General features: G+C 36.5%; 1 protein-coding gene across 5 annotated transcripts in view; it reads right to left on the minus strand.

The window, feature by feature from the left end:
• Nucleotides 1-18,818, minus strand: part of TM2D1 (TM2 domain containing 1) — a 68,112-nt gene extending 49,294 nt beyond the window's left edge. For 3 of the 5 annotated variants that reach the window (XR_008682703.2, XM_055402063.2, XM_055402064.2), the window contains exons 1-3: nt 18,613-18,809; nt 15,868-15,937; nt 6,460-6,568 (exon numbers count right to left, since the gene is read on the minus strand). Coding sequence is in view for 4 of the 5 variants with exons in the window: in XM_055402063.2 (XP_055258038.1) it covers nt 6,460-6,568; nt 15,868-15,937; nt 18,613-18,774 (341 nt within the window). In the remaining variant the exon portion in view is untranslated. Of the gene's footprint in view, nt 1-6,459; nt 6,569-15,867; nt 15,938-18,612 lie in introns of all 5 variants that reach the window. The other 2 variants (XM_055402060.2, XM_088835347.1) reach the window with 2 other exon arrangements.
• Between the last annotated feature and the right edge of the window lie 455 nt (nt 18,819-19,273).

The following is a 19,273-nucleotide window of genomic DNA, read 5'->3' on the forward strand; positions in this document are numbered from 1 at the left end:
CATTCTATCCAAAATCTGCAGAATAAACATATTTCTTAAGGGCACACAGAATGTTCTCAAGGATAAACCATCTGCTGGGGCCCAGAACAATCTTTAATAAATTTAAGAAGACTGAAATTATATCAAGTATCTTTTCTGACCACAACGGTATGAAATTAAAAATCAATTTTAAGAAGAAAGCTGGAAAAATCATAAATATGTGGAGACTAAACAACAAACTATTGAACAACTATTGCTTCAGTGAAAAAATTAAAGGGGAAATTTAAAAAATATCTGAAGAGAAATGAAAATACAACTTACCAAAATCTCTGACACACATGTAATATCAGTACCAAGAGAATGGTTTATAGAAATACAGGTCTACTTCAAGAAACAAGAAAAACCACAAATAATCTAACCATACATTTAAAAGAACTCGAAAAAAGAAGGAAAAAAAAATGAAGCCCAAAATCAGTAGAAGGAAGGAAATAATAAAAATGAAATTGGAAATAAATGAAACGGAGACTAAAAAGAAAACAGAAAAGATCAATGAAACTAAGAGCTGGTTCTCTGAAAAAATAAAGTTGACAAAACTTCAGTCTGACTCACTTAAGAAAAGAGAGAACTCAGAAAAGTAAAATCAGAAATAAAAGAGGAGAAGTTACAATGGATATCAAAGAAATACTGGGTTGGCCAAAAAGACTATTTGGGTTTTTCCATGTCACCTTATCCAGACAGAACTTTTTGGTCAACCCAATATAAAGGCTTATAAGTGACTGCTGTGAATAGCTGTATGCCAATAAATTGGACAACTTAGAAGAAACAGATAAATTTTAGAATCATATAGCTTTCCAAGACTGAATCCATAAGAAATAGACAATCTGAATAGCCCAATTACCAACTAAGAGATCAAAATGGTAATCAAAAACCTCCCCCAAAACAAAAGTCCAGGACCAGATGGTTTCACTGGTGAACTCTACCAAACATTCCAAGACTTAATACCTATCTTTCTCAACCTCTTCCAAAAAACTGAAGAGGAGGGGACACTTCCTAACTCATTTTAGAAAACCAACATTACTATGATACCAAAACAAGACGAGGATATCAAAAGAGAGGAAGATTACAAAACAATATCTCTGATGAACTCAGATGCAAACATCCTCAACAAAATATTAGTAAACCAAATACGACAATACATTATAAGGATTACATACCATGATCAAATGGGATTATTACAGGAATGCAAGGATGGTTCATTTGCAAGTCAATCAATGTGATACACCATATTAACAAAATGAATAAAAATCATATGATCATCTCAATTTATACAGAAACAGCATCTGACAAGGTTCAACATTCATTTATGATAAAAAAAACTTTCAATAAAATTACTATAGAAGGAATGTACTTCTACATAGTAAAAGCCATATATAACAAACCCATAGCTATTATATTCAGCAGTGACAAACTGAAAGTTTTTCCCTGTAAGATCAAGAACAAGATAAGGATACCCATTCTTACCTCTCTTATTCAACGTAATACTGGAACTCATAGCCAGAGCAATTAGGCAAGAAAAAGAAATAAAAGACAACCATATTGGCAAGGAAGAAGTAAAACTGTCACCGTTTGTGGATGACACAATTTTATATACAGAAAACCCTAAACATACTACCGAAAACAATTATTAGAAATAATAAACAAATACAGTAACACAGCAAAGTAGAAAATCAGTATACAAAAATCTGCTCTTTTATATATTAACAACTAGAAGAAAAAGAAGTTTAAAAAATCCCATTTACAATTGCAACAAAAAGAATGAAATACCTAGGAATAAATTTAACCAAGGAAATGAAAGCCCTGTACACTGAAAACTATAGGACATTATTGAAACTAATTGAAGAAAACACAAAGAAATGTAAAAAGATCCCATGCTCATGAATTGAACATTGCTAAAATACAAATTACCTAATAGAATCTACAGATTCAGTGCAATCCTTATCATACAACTCAATTACAACAAAACAAACAACCTGATTTAAAAATGGGCATAGGATCTGAACAATTTTCCATTTAAGACATGGCTAATAGGCACTTGAAAAGAAGACATTCAATATCAAAAATCATCAGAGATGCAAATTAAAACCACAATGAGGTATCACCTCGCATATTAGAATGGCTATTATCATAAAAACAAGAAAAAATGAGATGTTGGAAAGGATGTGGAGAAAAAGGGAGCACTCATGCATTGCTGGTAGAAATGTAATTTGGAGCAGCCACTACGAAAAACAGTATGGAGATTCCTCAAAAAATTAAGAATAAAATTACAATATGATCTAGCTATTCCACTTCTGAGTATTTATCCAAAGAATAAGGAAATATTAACTCAAAAATATATATGCATTCCAATGTTCACTGCTGCATTATTAACAATAGCCATGATGTGGAAACAACCTAAGGCCCAGTGGTGAGTGAATGGATAAAAAGATATATACACATATGTAAACATACAAGACTACTACTCATTCACTAAAAAAAAAATCTTGCCATTTGTGACAACACGGACAGATCTTGAGGGCATTGTGTCAAGTGAAAGAAGTGAGATAGAGAAAGACAAATATCATATGATTTTGCTCATGGCTGGGCCTGAGCCTTTCAGAGACAATGGGATATAGTCCATGCTCGTGCTCAGTTATGTCCGACTCTTTGTGACCCCATGGACTATAGCCCACCAGTCTCCTCTGGCCATGGGATTTTCCAGGCAAGAATACTGGAGTGGGCTGCCATTTCCTCCTTCAGGGGATCTTCCTGACTCAGGGATCTTCTGTGTCTCCTGCACTGCAGGGGGATTCTTTACCCACTGAGCCATCAGGGAAGCCCATTTTTCTCATATGTGGCACATACAAAAAATAAGTAAATGAACAAAAAAATAACATGAAAAAAAACCAGAATATACTGGTAACTGAAACAGAATATACTGGTAGTTCCCAGAGGTGAAGGTAGGTGGGAAGTGGATGAAACGGGTAAAGGGGATCAACTGCACAATGATGGATGGGAACGAGACTTGGCGAACAGCAGGCAGTATATATAGAAGTTGAATTATAATGTATACATGAAACATGTTACAAATCAATGTTAACTCAATAAAAAAAAAGTTGGAAAAAAAACTAAAGAAAAGAAGTATTAGATAACCCTTTCAAGGAATTGCTACAAATAAGAGTAAAGAAATAAAGAGGTAGCTGGAATCATCATTTTAAAGTCAAATCTGATCATGTCTCCTGCTTATAATCCTATTTTTTGCATTGCACTCACAATTAAGACATTTTCAGGGAGTTGGGGGAGATAGTAAACAGCCCAGAGATCCTGTCTATGAAGCTAATATTACAAGGATGTCAGATTTTGCACTGAGGGCAGTAGTACCCCCTCTACATTGAAATGGATCACCAGAATGGAAGTAGAGAAATAAACTGGGAGACTTGGTAGAAACTCAAGTGATAATCTACTGGCTACTAGCAGTGGAAAAGAGAAGGAAACAAAACTGGGAAATATTGAAGGCAGAAGCAGCCAGACTAAATGTAGGGAATGAGTCATTCCTTGGAGAATGACTCCAAAGTTTCTGCTTAAGGAATTGGATAGAACAGCTGCATTCACTAATACAAAGGAGGAAATGATTGAAGGAAGAGACAATAGATTCAGTTTGGGATCTTTATATAAAGATGGTATGAGAAACCAAAGGGGTGGATGAATGAAGAAGAGAAAAGGACCAAGGACATAGTCTTGGGAATATCAAGATACAAGAAAGAAGGAAAATAATAGGAATCAAAGGAAACTGAAGTGTGTTTTATACTGTAAGTCAAGGAATACCAAATGCTGTAGAAGGATTAAGATACAGACTATAAATATCCATTTGATATAGCAACAAAGATCGCTGGCAAATTTTAGCATGGCCAAAAGCCATACTGCATTAGACTAAAAATTCATAAAAGATAAATATTATAGAAACAAGCCTCTCAAAAAGCCTGGCTAGTAAGGGGATGAAATTAGAAAAGCAGTGATCTATATAAACAAATCACCATAAAGAATAATCTAAAAACTGGTGGTGCAGCAGAGATTTATTGAACCGTTCATCAAATCATTTTGCTTTTTCTCATAGGCATACAACTAAACTATATGCATACCTTGTTTTGGTGTGCTTTGTTATTGCGCTTTACAGATAAACTGAGTTTTTTTTACAAATTGAAGGTCTGTATCAACCCTTCACCAGGCAAATCTGTCACTGCCATTTTTCCAATAGCATTATTTTTAAATTAAGGTACCGTTTTTTGGACACAATGTTATAGCACACTTAATAGACTACATATAGTATAAACATAACTTTTATATACACAGGGAAACCAGAAGATTCGTGTAACTTGCTTTATTGCACTGATCTGCAACCAAGCTCATGATATCTCTGAGGTATGCCTGTGTAGTAATATATCCTAGCTCACTTTGCAGTTAAATGCAGCCATCACTTAGCTCTGGCCAATGGAATGAGGACAGAAGTGATGTAAGCCATTATGTATGTCATGTCTGGTCCATAAAACATGTCTATAGGTGCTCCATCTCCTCTCTCCATCTGCTGACTGAATGGAAAAGACTCTGAGGGAGGACTAGAGGAAGTAAAGTCACAAGATGGAAGGTACAAGACCCCTGCATGTCTGCGTGGAGCAGCTGTCACTTCCTTCACCCGACGCAGACCTCCAAACCAACACAAACCGGATTGTGATATAAGTGAGAAACAAAATTTACTGGGTTAGGCCACTGAAATTCTAAAGGCATCTGTTACAACAGGTAGGCTGCTCCAACTAGCGTAGATGGGCAGTATAAACAGGTGTGACTTGGTAACTGATTAGACAGTTAACAGACTTCAGTTGCTAAAGAATACATTACAAAATGGCCACATCTGTGATATTAAGATGGAGTTTTAATCAAGTATCAATACTATGAAAGGATATGCCAACAGGAGAAGGAAAATAAGTAAACTGGAAAAGGGAACATTCAATGAATTAACAATTTGTCAGTGAGTCTTTATTCAGTAGCTGACCAGCAGGTGGTTGTTTGAAAGGCACATACTGAATATTCTGATAGAGGAAAGTAATGTATTAGGTTATCTTACTTTTGTAATTTATCATTAAAATTATCCATCAACCTAATTCCTTTTGTTCTGATTCAATGCTCATCAAGCAAATCTTATTTTGGAATTTTGGACTTTACCATAGGAGAGAAATAAGTTGGCCAGTAGGCTTGGAGTATCTAGTTTCCTTGATGATTATATTTCTTATCACAGTTGACATGAATGTCTTGTGAGCATGATTAGTATAGCTCAGTTGCATTTCAGTCTAATCTATTCAGAGACATTAAAAGAAAAATCATAGTTAACTTGGAAATTAAGTGGCAGATCATTGTGATGTGAACATTATAGGTAAAATCAATCTGCAGTGTCCAACTTGAGTGGTTCTTAACAAATGTTTTCTTGGACCACCAACACTTAAAAAATTATTTGTCATTTGAAAATATCAATCTATAAATTTAAAACATGATTAAACCATACATAAGTACTTTGAAAATAATTCCTCTTAACAATTATTATTTTACTAATGAGAAATCTTAGAACCCAAGAAGCTTAAGTGATTGGATTACACAGCAAGATAGAATCTAAAGCTCCTCATTAACTTTGTAAAGTAGGGTCAAAAGAAAAGAAAAAAGACTCTAGTAGTAATTTCTAAGAATTATAATGGAACTTGCAGAAACAAATAGTGGCCTTTCTTTATACTGCAAAATAGGTACCATTATATAAAATGCAACAACATACAGTAAAAGGTAAAAATACAATGCCAGGAATTAATAAAAATGGGTGAAACTAAATCATGCTTTCAGTACAAAGTAGAAATATAAGAATAAACTGTCAGCTTTACTGCAGCAAAAACAAAGAGCAAACTTAAAAGTTCTTTAAGCTAAGAATATTCCCAACAAAATAAAGTCATTTGTCTTAATATAAAAAAACTAACTTCTGAATTGTTTAACATTATCATTCATCATCCAAACCAATTATAAAGAATGAAAACAAGTTTCAAAATGCAAATGATTACTAATGAGCATTCTTTTAATACTGTAAGTATGCAGTCCCTTATTTGCACTCCAGAAAGTCCCCACATTTTGAAAACAGAATTTTTTCATAACCCATTTGGTAGCATAAACTGACTGAACTGACATGGCCTGAAGCCACTCTGTCTATTTCTCCCATACAGTGAACCGCTAAACTTTACTTGGTTGGAATAATATACACACTTAAATAGAGGTTTTCTGACAAAAGCAAAAAAGATAAAAGTTATATTAGTGCAGGATTCTCCTTATAAATTAACTCTTTACTTTTCATTCCACCCAGCTGAGATTTAACTCAGGCAAGTAAATCTGAAAATTTAGCTTCAGTAATATACTTACACATTTCGGCAAGGTATAGGCTTGAGAAAACCAACTTCATTTCCAGTAAAATGTGTTTCGTTGCCACCAAAATCCTTACAAGTTATGTTAGGTGCTGGAAAACACTGAACTAAAGGCAGAAAAAAGCAAGAATCCATTATTTCTCCTTTCTGTGGAAAATTATGTAATTATGCTTTTTTCCTAAGGCTAGCAATGCACACAAGAAAATCTAATGTTCAAACCAACCATCTCCCCATATAAGATATGATATGAGATTTTAATTTAGATAGGGAAAGCTATATTATATATATTCATGTACAAAATAAGATAATGTTCAATCTCCTGCCCCTGACAAAGATGACCAAGGAAGACGTGCATAATATTACTGTCCTTTACTTCATCTCTAGGGTGAAGAATACTTCTCGAATTTTTTGTTGGTAACTCATCAGCAATTCATTACATAAAACATAATCTGATTTTGTATTTTCAGTTTATAAAATTCTTATAGATGATACCTACAATAAACTAAGATTCTTCTTTATTCTAAATAACTTTAATTCTAAATGGGTTTGCTTCTCCATTCCCTCTAGGATTTGATGTAGTATGTTATCTCAGCATTTAGCAATTTGATCTTTACTCATAACCCAGATGACTTAATAAGAGGAAGTCACACTTACAGAGCTTACTGTGTGCTCAGCAGGTACTGTCCTGAAGCTTTTATGGCCTCATCATATAAAGAAAGAACTTTGGAATGAGATTCACCTATCTATACATTGCCTCTTTCAGAAACCTGGATTCCATGTAGATAAAAGTAGCACTAAGATCATAAGATTATTGTGGGGATTAAATGTGATATAAATTAACTAGCATAAAGCAGAGCACTTAGTAGGCAGTCAATAAACATTAGTACTTTTCACTCCTTCACCATTTCTGACTAAAGGTACTAATATCTTCAGGCTAATTTCAGTAAATGCTTATCTCTATTCTTAACATCAATGATTACAATTTTTTGAGAAAATGAAAATAGAACTTGGTATAATAGACTTAAAAAAAACCCCACAGAGACCCTAGTGTTTTATTATGAAAGAAAAATAAATGTATTTATTTTCTGTCTACTTTATAATTACCTTAAGATTCAACAAATCACTGTCCTTTTTTAGGCCAGAGTAGTACATTGAGACAATGATGCTAGGAAAAATACCCTGTAATGACTTTGCACTCTTTGGTTGTGTTACTGAGAGTTCAAACTATATCATCCCATAAACTTTACTTAATTAATGTATTTACATTTCCAACACAAGAAGGTGCTTATGCTAAAAAGCACAGACTCAGTAAAACTGAGAACCACTGAGACAAGAAAGAAGGTAATAAAATGAAAGGAAGAGAGAGTATGAAAAAATAATTATCCTAGGTAACAACTAAGGGAAGACAGTGTAACTGACCACAAATTTAGGTTAGAGGCTCCTAGTAGTAAGATAAAAAGAGCTATAGAGCTACTGTGATACAACTGAATGCATACCAATTCAGCTCTAAATCACTGTGGGAACTTGGTTTGGTACATGACACAAGAGTAAAGGAATGTAATAGAGAAGGGTCTTAATAAGAACCTTTATAAAACAATAAAAGCTTTCCACATAGCCTGTTCTCACACTGACTCCAGATATAAGCAAGGGCTTACAATGTTAGGATCGACAGAGATGGGGCAACAAAAGTCAACAGATGATTTATATGTAGCTATTTGGCCATCTGCCTTGATACAGGGATAAACCTTACTGATTTTTGGGAATCAATTATTATCAGGTCCCTTAAGTTGTATCTCTAGGTCTGCCATCTTAGGTCATGCTTTTGACTGGAGCTATATGGCAGACAGCTTCCCAGGTGACACAGTGGTAAAGAATCCACCTGCCAATGCAGGAGACATGAGAGAGGAGGGTTCAATCCCTGGGTTGGGAAGATCCTCTGAAGGAGGGCATGGCAACCCACTCCAGTATTCTTGCCTGGAAAATTACAGAGAAGCCTGTCAGGTCCCAGTCCATGGGGTCGCAAAGAGTCGGACACAAGTGTGCGACTGAGCACGAGCACACGCATATAGCAGACAACTCAAAACTGAGATTAACAAACATTTGAAATACTAATACATTTTCTATGTTACAGATTGAAAGGAGATGAGTATGCTCTATTTAAATGATGGAGGAATGACAGAAAGTAATTTTGCTTTCCAAGGGATATCTGGCAATGTCTGGAAACATTTTTGGTTGTATCTACTGGGAAAATGCTACTGGCATCTAGTGGAGGCCAGGATGCTTCTAAACCTTCTACAGTGCACAAGATAGCCTCCTCACAAAAATTATCTGGCCCCAAACATTACTAAGGGTGAAAAACAATGCTCTAGATCAGCTGTGTTCAAAAAATTTTGCTCACACACTCCCTAAAATTTTTTAAAATTATATATTCCCTCACACATTTTTAAGTTGACATCTAAAATTTTTCACCATGGATTCAAATGGCTGGGAAAAATTTTATTCCCAGCATACTGTAAATACTGCCCTTAATATTGAAATATTACAGCATTCTTTACAGTGGAATCTAAACACAGCAATTTGATATCTATCATGATCCAACAAGAATATAAAAGGGCTCTTCTTTTAAATTCAGAAACTTTACATTAATTGTAGGAAAAAATACACATATAATAAAAACTGATTCTCGCTGATGACAGAAAACCACAAAATTGTGTAAAGCAATTATCCTTCAACTAAAAAATTAAAGAAAAAAACAAAAAACTGAGGATCTTTAAATTGATTATTGTAAAGATATACTGTGGGCTGAATTGCACTCTCCCAAGATATATTGAAGTCCTAACCCTCAGCACTTCAGAATGTGACCTTACTTGGAAATAGCATCTTTGCAAATTAAAGTTTGCAATCCAACTTTGCATCCAAGTTAAGATGAGGTCATTAGGGTGGGCCCTAATGCAGTAAGATGGGTATCCTTCAAAAATGGGAAAATGAACATACACAGGGAGAAGACAACGTGAAGACACGCAGGCAGGATGCAGCGTGAAGACAGAAGCAGAGATTAGACTGATGTGGGGCTTTCCCTGCTGGTCCAGTGATTAGGACTTGGGACTTTCACTGCCAAGGAACTGGGATGATTCCCCTAGAGGCTTTGTCCAATATACTTTGCTTTAGAGAAATGCATTGTTTTTTGAGATTACAGTTTTATTTATAAAATTTTGAAAGATTAAACATTTACAGAGGTGGGCATGCGTGCTTGTCGGTCATGTCTGACTCTTTGTAATTTCATGAGCTGTAGACCGACAGGTTGCTCCGTCCATGGGATTTCCCAGGCAAGAATACTGGACTGGATTGCCATTTTCTCCTCCAGGGAATCTTCTCAATCCAGGGATCAAACCCACAAATCTCCTGCGTCTCCTGCATTGCAGGCAGATTCTTTACCACTGAGCCACCTGGGAAGCTCTCAAACATTTATAGGTGAGTTGTAAAAATGCTTTATAAAAATATGAAAAACAAATAAATCATAATTTTTTCAGTTAGATTCTATTAATTGTTCAAACTCTCAAATTTTGACAACTTTAGTTTTCAATGTGTTTTATCATTTCTAATATAAGAAATGATCTGTACTCAATATGAGCTACTTTGTAATCAATGAGACAGATAAGGAGAGAAAAATGCCCAACATTTCAGGCTTAGAACCTCAGGAAATATACAATTAGTGAAAGTACCAGAGTGAAGGGGAAACCACATTGCTGCAATATTTCTAGAGAAGTCTGACAGAAGTATGAGCTAATTATTTCAAGGGAAAAAAATACATACTTAGTGAGGATGGATGAGGGGCTGCTCTCAGTATAAAATGAGATGACATGAGAAAATAACAAGAGAAACATTGAGACGGATCAGATTTGTTTGAACTGATAGAAAATGCCAAAATGCAGTATTTCAGAATGGGGCAAATTTAGGTTTAAGTCAGAACTTAACTAGTATGTTCTTCTGGTCAAGTTATGAAATCGCATTGAACCTTGTTTTGTAATCTGTGAAACAAAAATAAGACCCTTGCAATACTACTAGCCAAGTATTAAAGGCATTTGGCATGTAAAGCATGGTGCCTGGCTAGAGAAAATGTTCAACTTAAACTCTAAAAACTTAGAGAACTTCAACACTGAGAAGACTAACAGACTGAACCTGACAGGAATAAATATAACATGTGAGTGACTGTAAAAGTAATAAAAGACTTTGTGAAATGAAATTAATTCAATGGATGCCTGCTGCTGCTGCTGCTAAGTCACTTCAGTCGTGTCCAACTCTGTGTGACCCCATAGACGGAAGCCCACCAGGCTCCCCCGTCCCTGGGATTCTCCAGGCAAGAACACTGGAGTGGGTTGCCATTTCCTTCTCTAATGTGTGAAAGTGAAAAGTGAAAGTGAAGTCGCTCAGTCGTGTCCGACCCTTAGCGACCCCACAGACTATAGCCAACCAGGCTCCTCCATCCATGGGATTTTCTAGGCAATAGTACTGGAGTGGCTTGCCATTGCCTTCTCCGAATGGATGCCTACAGCCCTAGAATTTATTCATTTTTACATATTTTATACTGACTTCATTTGATTCTTATTTAAAAAGAAAACTTGGGGAAGAGGGAGGTGGGAGGGGGTTTCAGGAAGGGGAACTCATGTACATCCGGGGCGGATTCATGTCAATGTATGGCAAAACCAACCAATATAATATTGTAAAATAATTAGCCTCCAATAAAAAAATAATAAACCAAGAAAAAATAAATAAAAAAATAATAAAAAGAAAACCTGTTATATAGACAGAACTAGTAATATGCTCCTTTTTATTTTTTCCTTGTACAAAAAGAAAAACTGACGTTCCAAGAAATTAAACAAACTGACCAAAGTCTCACACTAGGTACTATTCTTTAAGTCCTAGACCAACATTCATCACTTTTAATCAACACCCTTTTCATTACGCCAAAATAATGCCATGCTTACACTGATTTCAGAAACAAGTAAAAATAAGTCTGTATGATGACATTTAGGAAGCCAGTTACCCATAAATGTTAACTAGTGGACAAAATTAAGCAACATGTTACAATTCTGAAAATTATTCCATTTGCAGTTTTCCTGCAAAATGTTTGGCTCTGGCCAATGACTGGGATTTAAATGGCATCAACTTAAGTCATCAACGATGCAATGGACATGAACTTGGGCGAACTTCGGGAGATGGTGAGGGACAGGGAGGCCTGGTGTGCTGCAGACCATGGGGTCGCAAAGAGTCGGACCCGACTGAGCGAGTGAACAATAACAATTTAACCTTGATAGACAGTATTTCTTGATTATATAAAGCAGAACTATTTTTTTACGCACAAAAAAGCTAAACTCAAAATAATCAATGAAGTTTCATAACAGTAAAAAGGAGTGACCTAGACAGGAAATGGTGTAGGATTCTACTCTAGTCATAAAATTAAAAGACATTTACTACCTGGAAGAAAAGCTATGACAAACCTAGACAGTGTATTAAAAAGCAGAGACATCACTTTGCCTACAAAGGTCTGTATAGTCAAAGCTTTGGTTTTTCCAGTAGTCATATATGGATGTGAGAGCTGGACCATGAAGAAGGCTGAATGTCAAAGAACTGATGTTTTTGAAATGTGCTGAAATGTGCTGGAGAAGACTCTTGAGAGTACCTAGGACTGCAAGGAAGTCAATCCTAAAAGAAATCAATCCTGAATATTCATTGGAAAGACTGATGCTGAAGCTGAAACTCCAATACTGTGGCCACTTGATGCTAAGAACTGACTCTTTGGAAAAGACCCTGATGCTGGGAAAGATTGAACACAGGAGAAAGGGATGACAGAGGATGCAAGATGGTTGGGTGGCATCACTGACTCAATGGATAGGAGTTTGAACATGCTCCAGGAAATGGTGAAGGACAGGGAGACTTGGCAGCTGCAGTCCATGGGGTCACAAAGAGTCAGATATGACTGAGCAACTGGACAACAACAATATTTAAGTGTACTTTTCCATAAATATATTTCAATAAAACCTTAATAAAAAAGACCTGTGTCAAAGGACCAGAGCAAAATTTCTGGAAATGGTTTTTTAATAGCTTTGTATTTTACTGATTGGAAAACTGAAATCTATATATGTCAATATGTATATATACGTACTAGACAGCACACTTCTTGAGGGCAGAAATTGTCTTTTTTTAATGTATCATCTCTACCACTTAGCAGAATGCCATATAATAACATCTTAATAAATTAAATATTTTCCCATTAATAGATAGTTTTGGGTTTCCCAGGAGGTGCTAGTGATAAAGAACCCACCTGCCAATGCAGGTTTGATTCCTGGGTTTAGAAGATTCCCTGGAGGATGGAACAGCAACTCACTCCAATATTCTTGACTGGAGAATCTCATGGACAGAGGAGTCTGGTGGGCTATGGTCCATAGGATCGCAAAAAATTGGACCTGACTGAAGTGACTTAGCACAGTACACACAAAACAAGGACATAATAGAAGCAGATGTGATTACAAAATTATGGCAAGAATATACAGAAGACCTTTACAAAGAAGTCTTAATGACCTGGATAACCACAATGGTGTGGTCACTGACCTAGTCACACATTTTGGAGTGTGAAGTCAAATGGGCCTTAGGAAGCATTACAACGAACAAAGCTCAAACAGGTAATGGGATTCCAGCTGAGCTATTTCAAGTCTTAAAAGATGATGCAGTTAAAGTGCTGCACTCAATATGCCAGCAAATATGGAGAACTCAACAGTGGCCATTAAGACTGGAAAAGGTCAGTTTTCATTCCAATCCCAAAGAACATTCAAACTATCATACAACTGCATTCATTTCACATGCTTGCAAATGGTCAACATCCCTCTAGCTAAGCTTCAACAGTTCATGAACCAAAACCTTCCAGATATACAAGCTGAGTTTAGAAAAAGCAGAGGAACCAAAGATCAAACTAACAACATCTGCTGGATCATAGAAAAAGCAAGGAAATTCCAGAAAAAGACCTACTTCTGCTTCATTTACTAGGCTAAGCCTTTGACAGTGTGGATCACAACAAACTGTGGAAAATTCTAAAAGAGATGATAGCAGCATGTTTCAAGGGTCATTTTGATGTCCTCGCAGATCAGGACTCAGAAATAATTCACAGCCACTCCACTAGTCTTTTCACATTTTAAAAAGGAAATTTAAAAAAAAGCAGTCTATGGACAAACACAGCTTCCTGATAGGGACAGGCTGGTAGAACCTACCCCAGCTCTTGGTTGAACACTTTCGGGTCATGCATAAATTATACATTCATACATAGAAGCCCAGTGAGTCATATTTGTCTCAGAAACTTTATATTCTTTTTAAAATCACAATAACAATCTAAAGTCATTTACTGATTGATTTATAACATTTTATATGTGTTCCCAGATTGTTAGGCACTTATAGTTTATTCTTTCCAAATAAATAACCATACCATTCCCTTAAATAGAAAGCCTTCCTTTTATTTCTCTGCAGCTCTCCATTTACATCATCTATGATTACTTACCTGACAGGCCATGACAGGATCATAACACCTCTAAGTCCTTTTATATTTCCTAGCAATCTGATTGTTTGATTTTGTATTTGTTTATAAACTTAGAGATAATATTTAAGTGGATTCAAACTTATTCTACAAAAGAGACACCTAACTGGAGGGCAGAGCTCTTTTTGGTCAGAAACTATTCTTTTAAGTTGTAATTTCCTTCAAATTTATTCTAAATTTCCTTTTTAGAATAATTTCCTTCAAAATCTCCATACCTACAAAGAAATCTGCAGACTAGAAAAGGTATGAGATAGCAGGCTGCTTCATTCCCAGTGTAATGTTACCTGAGTCACAATAGTATTCAAAGACTTCCAACATATATCATATAAGTGGTTGGATATTTGAAAGCCCATTCTTCTTTATGTATGTTAACAATATTCTCCATTCTGACAGCAAACTATAAAAGACTGAACTCTAACACAGGAAAGTCAGTGTATACTTATAAAGCAATTTTAAAAGGAGGGGATTATATGCAAAGTTCCTTTAAGTCTAACATATCCAAATTAAATGTACACATATTGAGCAATATTTACTATAAAAATCATATATATATATTACCTATTACTGTTTATATGATAAATTTCATTACTCCAGAATACTAGCAAAATATCTGCTATAAAAGTTTAACATAACTTACTTTCAAATATCTTTGCTCATTAGAATGGGGTTAACAGTGTGTCAAAAGGTGAAGGGATAAAAAGAGAAAGGAGATCTTTTAAAAATATATACAAAGTCATAATCAAGAAGTCAATTATTTGACTACAAGATACTTTAAAAAAACAAATTTTTTTGCAGTAAATATCACTTTAATCTCATTTCCATAATGAGTCTGTTTAGTAGCTTTCATTTATAAAGAAAACATCAATTATTGCCTTATCGTCCGTCTAAACAATAAAAAGTCAGTATATATTCAGTAGGTATTCTTTTCTCAAGATAATACTAGATGTTAAATAGTAGATATTACTAGATATTAAATACTAGATACTAACCAACATTATGTACTATGCCAGATATGAACGCCAAATCCAAATAGCCTCAGCATACATCTATCTACCTCCTTTCCAACATAAAACTCTCCAGAAGAAAAGGCTAAACAAAACAACTTATTAATCTTTATCTGGCATTAAATACTTTTTGGAATAATAGAAGCTCCCCCACATCATTAGGTTGAGGGTGTTATCCATTATCAAACCATCTCGCTAATAAAATACTGATGTGCACTTAAAATACTTATATTATTTTCATACTTAGGATGCACCTAAGTATACTTTACACATGCAAGATATGGGTGATATACTACTAGCTCCTCGCTGCACATTATTGAACTACAAGTCTCCTTTCAAGTTCTTTGAGTAATTAAAAATCTAAAGAGGCATCTTTGTAAAACACAGCATGATAAAAAAGAGTATCAAGGAAGCTATACAAACTGATTTCAAAAAAGCTTTAAAAAAATGAATATAAAAAATTTCTCAATTTATATAATTATTTTATAGAATAAGATTCTTTTTATAAAATATTAACAACCCCTGCTGCTGCTGCTAAGTTGCTTCAGTCATGTCCAACTCTGTGCAATCCCATAGACGGCAGCCCACCAAGCTCCCCCGTCCCTGGGATTCTCCAGGCAAGAACACTGGAGTGGGTTGCCATTTCCTTCTCCAATTAACAACCCCTAGATGTTCCCTAATATTAAGTTGTTCTGGAAACAGAAGCATGAAGTAACTCAAGAAAAAACACATTTATTAATTACTTTTAGCAATCACACATATATCTATGATAAAATGTTTTAAAAATAATAAAAAAAAACATGTTTCTGTCAAGTCTTACCATAAGCTGTGTAGTTTGTACAGTTAACTGGTTCTTGTGTAGCATCATTTATTTTTGGATCTTTACAAATATATGTAGAAAAGTTAAGGAAATATAAACAACATTCCAGTACAAAACGTTATCATCTTGTCTTTAATGTCATATATTTATGCTTATAATTACATGTAAAGAGAGTATGTCAGTTTGTCCAGGTCAACAAGCACAGATACATTTTCAGTGTCACTAAATAATATCTGAACATTAATTTATTTAAGGCAAAGTACATTAAAAGCTCTAGCGGAGGGTGCCATCCTTAAAGAACATCAGTCAGGGTTTAAGCACAAAGGAAAAATGAAAGTAAAAATCCCTACCAAAGTATTATGAGAGAACTTCAGGTTAAAAAAAAAAAATCAGTTTCCAGATGTCTGATAAAATTATTCATAGGGCCTAAGGATTACCATACATATAATTTCATGCAACACAAATAACCCTGTGACATGGATACTATTATTTCCACATTACTGAAGTAAACCGGGGCTCAAACTTTGAGTGACTTATGTAAAGTGTTGTATGTGATAGGTAGTAATATCATATTTCCTGATTCCAAGCCAAAGGTAAATTCCACCATACTGCAAGGAAGATGGTTATTTTAGGTGGGTATACATGATCTTCCCAACAGGGTTTTAAGCTTTTGGAAACATATCATATTGATCCTCTATTAGATGTTTACTGGAGAAGGAAATGGCAACCCACTCCAGTGTTCTTGCCTGGAGAATCCCAGGGACGGGGGAGCCTGGTGGGCTGCCGTCTATGGGGTCGCACAGAGTCGGACACGACTGAAGCGACTTAGCAGCAGGAGCAGCAGAAGTAGATGTTTACAACACTCGGGGCACGGGGGGAGAAAGGGGTGCTTTTCTGTTTCCTGAATATTTTATTAACACAAATATGAGATAAGTAAGGTATTCACCGACATTAGTTTGGGTGGACATTAGTTTGGGTGAACTCCGGGAGTTGGTGATGGACAGGGAGGCCTGGCGTGCTGTGATTCATGGGGTCGCGGAGAGTCGGACACGACTGAGCGACTGAACTGAACTGAACTGAGCGACTGAACTGAAGGTATTCACAAGATGTCTCCGTAGATACAGGTTGACACCTCCTTCACGTTTCTGAATCACTACTGGAAATCTCATCTTTGTGCCAGGAATAACATTTTCCAGTTCACATTGTCTTGTATGCTCAGTCACTTCTAAGGTTCAAAAAGCACAACTCGGACTTTCCTAGTAGTCCAGTGTCTACCAATGCAGGAGACATGGATTCGATCCCTGGTCCAGGAAGATTCCACATGTTGCAGAGCAACCAAGCCTTTGCACCTTGAGCCCATGCTTCATGACAAGAGAAGCCACCACAATGAGGAGCCTTCACAGTGCAACTAGAGAGAAAGCCAGAGAGCAGCAACAAAAACCCAGTGCAGCCAAAAATAAAAATTAATTCAAATTTTTTAAAATGATGATTAAAAAAATTTTTTTCTTAAAGCACAACTCTTCATACTGCCCAATTATTTTATTAGAAAAAAAAATCACTGCAACATTTTTGCCAAAAAAAAAAAAGGACTCAACTTACCAGGTCAGTAATTCTCAAACTCCTAGCATAATGGTAATCAGCAAATTAGAGCTATTCTGTAAAACTTTAGTAACGTGGCCTCTCAACTCACATAAAAATACTATACAATAGAATTTCCTTAATTTTAAGACTTCCTCTCATAGAATCTTTCTTGCATCTCTGGCTTCTGTTCTAAATTTTTTCTACAATTTGTATGAAATTATCTAATTTTATACAAAAGTACCTATTTTGATTTGAATGTAACTCCCATTTCACATTCCTCCTCCCTTTATCAGAGTTCATGACAATGAACAGATCTATTTAACTCGTCCAGCCTCAGTTTTCTCATCAGTAAACACAAGAGAGCTAAACACATATAGCCCCTACTATGTGCCAGCCACTGTTCTAAGTGACTTACTGGTACTAATTTAGCACACACACCTTTCAGTTGGTACCACTGTTATTTTCGTGGTTCGGTTGCGAAGTCGTGTGGGACTCAGCAATCCCCAAGCTCAAAGCTCAAACCGGTTACAAAGTGGAGCAGGAATTTGCCCCAGTACAGTCTGGGATCTCAAGAAGAGATAAATAAAAGTAATATATGCAAATTTAATAATAAATTAGCAACATACATTGGTTATATCGTTCTTGCCTGCGTGCTAAGTCGCTTCAGTCCTGTCCCACTCTTTGCAGCCCCATGGCCTGTAGCCCGCCAGGCTACTCTGATGGGATTCTCCAGGCAAGAATAATGAAGCGGGCTGCCCTGCGCTCCTCCAGGGGATCTTCCTTGTCTCCCCCTAAATCGGCAAATTTCCAGAATCAGGTCTTTTAACTTAATCCTAATGCCTAACAACATGACCTGACAAACTTCAGTACCTACGTGTTTGTTGAACAAACAAATCTACTGACTAAAAAAATAAATTATATTAAAGAAAGAAAGGTGGATCAAAAGAAAACAGCCAACGACCAGTAAAACACCAAGGAAATCTTACAGGCCAGCCTCTGTCCTCTCACCCCCACATCTCTCTGCACTGCCCGCCCCAGGCTCCTTCGGTCATTACAGGTCACAGGTCACCGTTCCCTTCGGCACACCCCTAGCCCGACCTGAGGGTTCCTAACCACTCTCGACTCCAAATCGACCTCACCCCCACGGGGTGCTCCTCACAGAGGATATTGTCCCACTTTGAGGTCCTCGCACTTAAGTGTTTCTTCGCCACCCCCGGCGGCAGCTCCCCAAGGTCCCGTGGTGACTGATACGAACCACAGGACACCCAGGAGACGGGCGGCAGCAGTCTCCGGAGCAATCGGCCTGCAGGGACAGGCGGCCGCCATGCTGGGGACCGGCGCCTTCCCTACACCTTCCGGTTCCGCCTACGCCTAGGCCTAACCCGGAGTCTAGCAGAGGGCGGGAGGCTCTTAAAGGGACAGTGCATCTGTTAGAGGCAGGTCCTTCCCCCAGGCCTGCGGAATTAACTTTGGAGAGCTTCCATTGGTCTTTGAGAGCCGCAGGAAGGCTTCTCACTTGGAGAACCAGCTGTCTTCCGTGCACGGCTGACTCCCAAGCTAATCTTGCTGTGACTTTTCCATCTGCAAAAGTGCCGGCGGCGCCGCACGATTTGATAAACACTTTACAAACATCTCTGTTAGTCTGGTAGGATTTGGGTTTACAGATAACGAACCAAACTCAAAGGCGCTGAAGAGCGTGTTGACTTTAGTTACTGAGTTGGAATAGAACTGATGTTTTGCCTGATTTCAGAGTGTGTGCTTTTAGAGGGCCTCTTTCGGAAGGCTGCTACGAGTAAATCTTGAGGATTTTGTATCACAAAAATAA

This window comes from Moschus berezovskii, chromosome 4, assembly GCF_049115385.1.
Source record: "Moschus berezovskii isolate FMDL1 chromosome 4, NW_MosBer_1.0, whole genome shotgun sequence".
In the NCBI taxonomy this organism is placed as follows: domain Eukaryota; kingdom Metazoa; phylum Chordata; class Mammalia; order Artiodactyla; family Moschidae; genus Moschus; species Moschus berezovskii.